Source organism: Austrofundulus limnaeus, unplaced genomic scaffold, assembly GCF_001266775.1.
Source record: "Austrofundulus limnaeus strain Quisiro unplaced genomic scaffold, Austrofundulus_limnaeus-1.0 Scaffold192, whole genome shotgun sequence".
NCBI classification, from domain to species: Eukaryota; Metazoa; Chordata; class Actinopteri; order Cyprinodontiformes; family Rivulidae; genus Austrofundulus; species Austrofundulus limnaeus.
In genome coordinates, this window is record NW_013952594.1 from 170912 (window position 1) to 176851 (window position 5940).

The following is a 5940-nucleotide window of genomic DNA, read 5'->3' on the forward strand; positions in this document are numbered from 1 at the left end:
GAAATTGACAGCATTAGTCAGATCTAATTATTTTGTATAGAACAGCTGAAATGTGAGCAAAGGGATTTTCTTTACGTTGTGTGAGGATGTTTGTGTCTCTGTGACAGGCTAAAATACCAGCAGGGTTGGGGTCAATCTATTCAGTACACTGCAGAAACTGTCCATCTTACCAAGTTTTAAAATCTTATATCAGCCAAAACGTCTTTTTGATCTTGTTTTGAGACTGGTTTACTAAACAAGAACTGATTGTGTAAGAATAATAACATTTTGTTTTCAGAATGTGTAAGATTATTTGTCTTGTTAGTCTGAAAATTTGACTCTAATTAAGTCAAACATTTCTGCCAGTGGAGTAAGAACATTTTACTTGGTAAGATTCTTGAAATACTTGATTTGACTCAATTTTTTTCTTATTTCAAGAATAATCAAGCGCCTCTAGTGCTTACTCCACTGGCAGAAATGTTTGACTTAATTAGAGTCAAATTTTCAGACTAACAAGACAAATAATCTTACACATTCTGAAAACAAGATGATTATTCTTACACAATCAGTTCTTGTTTAGTAAATCAGTCTCAAAACAAGATCAAAAAGACTTTTTGGCTGATATAAGGTTTAAAACTTGGTAAGATGGACAGTTTTTGCAGTGTAAAAAAAAGGACAAGCAGGATAACCACTTCTTAGGGGTTGAAAACAGATTAAAGAATGAACGCTTCAGTGTAGATTTTAAGTCAACAGGAAATAAATTGACCCCCACCCTGAACGAGCACTCCAGTGCTGCTCGTACGACTAGCTAGTTGTGCTTCGTAAGGCTGAATACATGTTGTCCCARGTTAGCCTCTGCACATATTCAGACCAACATCGGTATAAAATTTTCTTTTCACTGAACATATTTCACAAACAGCAACTCATTAGATGCAACTTGAGCCATAATGGCCAAGAARGAAGCATACCCTGAAACCAGCTTGAGTAATAATAATAATGCCCCAAAGTGTTTTGTTTTTTTGAAGTCTGGCAGACACCACAGACGTGAGGCCAGAAATGGGCACTTCAACACCCAGAAGCAAAAGGAATCTGAGATATACGAAACAGAGGAGACAAAAGTAATGTTTTGTTTCCTGTCTTACTGTGTGAGGAGCTGACAACAAACCCTGGTCCAGTGGAGAAGCGTTACTGTACGATCGGCATACAGCTACATTCAAATTCCCCCGAAAAACAAATCAGGTTAAGAGCTGAAGATGTTCTCCGTCGATAGATGCAACAGAGATTTGGTTGAGCACGGTCGTCCAGCCATGGTTTGTAGTTTATACTGGGCACAGATGGAGAAAAACAACAAGAAGCCAGCAGCGCTCTGCCTGGATAACTGGCTTTGTGTTCATCAGTTTCTTAGGATGCCAGGACGCTTCTCCTCAGTAGGTCCTCGTTCCCAGAATGCAACTGCGGCAGCCGCAGTTTGCGTCTGCCGGAGCGCATGTCTGAGTCGCTCTGCTCACCGTCAGAGTAGTACCCGTCAGTCTCAGCAGTGTCCAGCAGGGACGTGCTCTTCCCTGCGAGAGGCAGGTCCATGGACTCCAGCCCGCCTAGTCCTCCCCTCTCTCTCGATTTACCCTGGCGGACCAGGCGGGACCGCAGAGCCCCYCCCCGCAGCATCGCTCCAGCATCAGGCACTGTGATTCCAGGGCTGGAGGCTGGAGGGGGGGATGAGTTTGCAGTGAAACCAGGTCCAGCCCCCGAAGCGACACCGTTCCCCACGTGGATGCTGTCCCATAGACCGTAGTCCTCAGAAATGTGGCAGGAGTCCATTTTGGAGATGGGTGGTTGTGGTGGTGGGTCCTTGTGAAGGTCGGAGCTCCTGGTCTGGTGGTGATGAACGTGGTAGTGCGAGGTCRTGGAAGAGCCCCGGGACCGTTCCCCTTTCCTGCCCACATGGCTGGACCTGTCCTCGATCRCACTCGCCCACAGGCTCCGAGCCGTGGAGGGGCTGCTGGCGCTGGAAGCAGCCGCTGCAGGCAGGGGCTGAGCGGGCGCCGTGCTCTGACCCCGACCACAGGGTTTACTGGTTCCTCTGGATTTGCGGCCCAGCTGGGGGGTCTTCCAGGCTGACTGCATGGAGTTCTCCATCATGAGGTTCAGGAGGCTCTCCTCGCCCTGCATTAGCTGAATGAAAGGAGGAAAAGACAGGTGAGTTTAGGACCAGCAGGTAGTGAAGATGAGATCAGTTGATGTTGGAGGTCTAACATTTTGATGGGACTCCCCTTAGATCTAAAACTGATCTGAAGGTCAGTTAACTGGGGCCCTATTGTGGGTCAAAGTATTAAAGGGATCCCTGATTAGTTATAACATTAGACTTTATTTAATAAACATATATTTTAACTGTAAAATAAAGACTGTAAAAAATAATAAAAATTATAATAACTTTAAAAATTATTATTTTTTTAAGGAGGACAACAGAGCTGCTTCATGGAAGAAGAACCTCAGCTTAGCCTGTTAGGCTTCGTGCTAGCACTGACACTATATTGCCTTATATGTATTAGCTCGGAGCTAGCGCGACAAACAAGCCAAACTGTTGGCCTCCATCCATATTTTCAGTTCCAGGCTGAGTCATTTCTACCTTCTCCTCTCTGTCAACGCTCTCTGGTTTCATTTAAAAGAGTCGATCATCAGATATTGTCCAAGATTAACCTTCAGGGTGGATATAGCTCGCTAGCAGCCTCGCACCGATGACCTATCCACGTCATCATTTACCCAGAATGCTTTGCGTATAAATAAAATGGCTCTGTCCGTGTTAAAATATATTTAAAAAAATTTACAAAACTAAAAATCCTACAGTATTTTTACAYTCTTTATTTTACAGTTAAAATAAATGTTTATTAAATAAAGTTTAARGTTACAACTAATCAGGGATCCCTTTAAGAGTAATCAAATTGAACCTAAAATAATTAAAAGCATATTTCAGTAACTGTTATAAGATATTACCCAAAGTAGCTACAAATAAATACCAATTAGACTGGTTATCATGACTTATCTTCCATATTTGGAGACCCAAGTCTCTGCTTTTGCTACATCGTTTCTCAGAAGCTGAAAGGTTTGTGCACGAGTTATTGTGTCTCCTGTCACAACTTTGTCATTAGTGACTTGGCCCCAGTTCAAAATGTGATGGACTGTTGCTAATATTTGGCACAAACTCTGGCCTGTAACTGGTCTGGTGGTTATTGTTGTTTTGGATGTCTGCAGTGAAAGCATGACTCAGCTCAACAGGCAGCCAAGTCGCCATATTTCAAGCCCTACCTGGTCAGASAGCAGGCTGCCGCTTTTGTCGTGATGCTGGGCACCCAGAGCCCACTGGCTCAGCATGTCGTCAGCAGTGATCTGGACTGACTGGGCGAGCCAGCTGTCGAACAGAGAGTTGTCCAAAGGAAAGGACTTGGATAAACCTAAAGAACAAGTCGGAGGAACAGCGGGGAGAGGTGTGAAAAAAGTTTGACATGAAGAATGAAACGGAGAGGAGGAAGAACAAAACATACAGGTTAGGAGCTTTAGAATAGTCTTTACTGTTAATGCATGAGTCTGTACAACAAAATGTAACATCGACATARACAACACCAGCCATATATACAGTATATATACAGACTAAACCAGGGGTCTGCAACCTGCGGCTCTGGGGCCACACGTGGCTCTATGAACATGTGACCAAACAACATTTTTTTTGGTTTTTATACTCAACACTAATAAATTTTATATAAATATGTGATCAATACTACTAATACAAAAATACTAATACAAAAAGTAAAACATGTTAGCTCATGCTAGCCTGTTTTCTACCCAAATAATCCAACTTCTTTCTTTAATCTTTCTCTCAAGTCCATCAGGGTTATCTTTAAACACCTTTAGGACTATATAATAAGAACAAGGAAAAAAATGTCCGACTAGTTCAGCTGTACTAGTTTTTATGAAATTCTGTATAAACGGTCAGTACTGTTCTCATGCATATGTTTTTTTTTTCAGTCTTGAAGTGTAAAAATAATAATACATAATAAAATTCACAACATATTTTTTAGGTTTATGTCACCTCCACCGGCCATAAAGGCTCACAAAAAGGCCTTGAAAAGGCCCATGGACCACCAGTTGATAATCACAGTTGTAGCTTATTTTGCGGCTCTGGGCACATTTTATTAGCGAGCCAAGGAGCAGAAAGGGCTCTTTTGATTGTAAAGGTTGCAGACCCCTGGACTAAACCAATAATAAAGTAGTTCCTGCACTCAGGATGTTTGGCTGGTGTTCAGAGTCCAGTTGGCTCATGATGGGATAAAACTTTACAGAAATTAACTAATAATTTTAAAATAAGCATAACTGGAGGGTAAAACATAGCATATAATGACATCTAAATGTATTAACAGTAATCAAAGAGATGCTTTACAAATAAAAACGTGCCTTTTCTGTCATTTGAACAAAAATTAAAGTAACAACTAGTTTAAAAGCTGAAATTTAAATGACAGTCTCCAGTTTTTCCCTCATCTTTGGTGCAGAAACATGTATGTGGGAGGCTGCAAACAATGCTCCCTGCTTTTTAAGTGTTTGCTTGTGTTTCAGTATAATTAGGAGATTTTCACGGCTCCTTTGAATCGCTATTGGTTGTGAGGAGTGCTGCTAATGTATCACATGACCGTCTGTGGCATTTTATTTATTCTAATAAACTCTTACACAACATATTGTATTTAATGTTGCCACCATTTCACTCCATACAAATTTACTGACTGAAAGAACATTTTTCACTTCATCCAGCGAAGCTCTAGGGTTTCTACTTAGCTAATTCTGCTAATAATCTGTGAACTATGCAAGGAGACTGTCATTGTCTAATTAAATAAATATCAGAAATGCTCAGAGTTTGAATAAAACTTTCTCCATCCTGCTTGTATTTTGCCTGCCTATAAGGAAGTGCCGAGCAGAACAGCAGGAGGTGCTGTTTGAGTGCGTTTAACACCAGCTATCCCACACATGCACAGTGAGCCGGTTGTTTCCATGACGCAGCACGTCTCTGCAGAAATCAGGAGAGCTCTGAGGGAGGGAATAGGTGACGAAGGGGAAAAAAATACAGATACGGCGAAGGAGTGTGAAGCCGACAGGAAGGAGGGACAGAGGAAACCAGATTAGAGTTTAGAGAAGGAAGGAGAAAAACCTGAACACCTTAGTATTTAGAGTTTAATGTTGATGTATTTCAATATGGTAACACTAAAAACTGTTTTTTTTTTTACAAAGAAAATAAATCTTACTTGACCTTTCCCCCTCCCTTAACATATTCTTATAAAATTAGCATCAAAAGTAAATTAATTAATGTTTGGTAGATTGTTCCTTTGTTGTAACAATGCTTGTTAATAATAAATCTGGCACCATTGGAAATCCTGTTAATTTCTCTTTTAAATGCCACATTTGTAAGGGACACATATTTGTGGGATGAGCAGTATAGCTGAGTATGTGGGTTGTGCACATGAAAAATTTATCAAATCTTCTTTGCCAAACAGTTTATTTTGTTATTGAGTCTTGTTTTGAGCTTCTGGTACCTCCAGGTGCTAATATAAGATTTATTGTCAAGATGCATCGTTGCAATAAAGAAATAATCTACCAAACACACATTTAATAATTTTTTGTGCTAAGTATACTGTATATATCAATAAAATATTTGTAAAATGTCACGAAGTCCTGGTCTTTATTGACAAAAAACAAATCTTGGGGAGTAAAATTAGCTTTTTTTGGATGGTATAATTATTTATAGGACTTCATAGAAAAGGCTATACCTACAGCAATACTAAACTTTTCAGGTAGAAAAACTTGTTTTTATGTGTTTAATCAAAAAGTAAATGCACCAATTTGTAATTTGCAAAGATCAAAATATCCATTCTTGACTTTAATACCTTTTTTATGAACCAAACTATTTTTTAAAGGGGCAAT

General features: G+C 40.2%; 1 protein-coding gene across 1 annotated transcript in view; it reads right to left on the reverse strand.

The window, feature by feature from the left end:
- Positions 1-959: 959 nt before the first annotated feature.
- Positions 960-5940, reverse strand: part of jade2 (jade family PHD finger 2) — a gene marked incomplete at its 5' end in the record, with an annotated part of 210611 nt that continues 205630 nt past the window's right edge. Inside the window, 2 exon segments of the mRNA XM_014018409.1 lie at positions 960-2151; positions 3283-3428. Coding sequence (XP_013873863.1) covers positions 1381-2151; positions 3283-3428 — 917 coding nt within the window.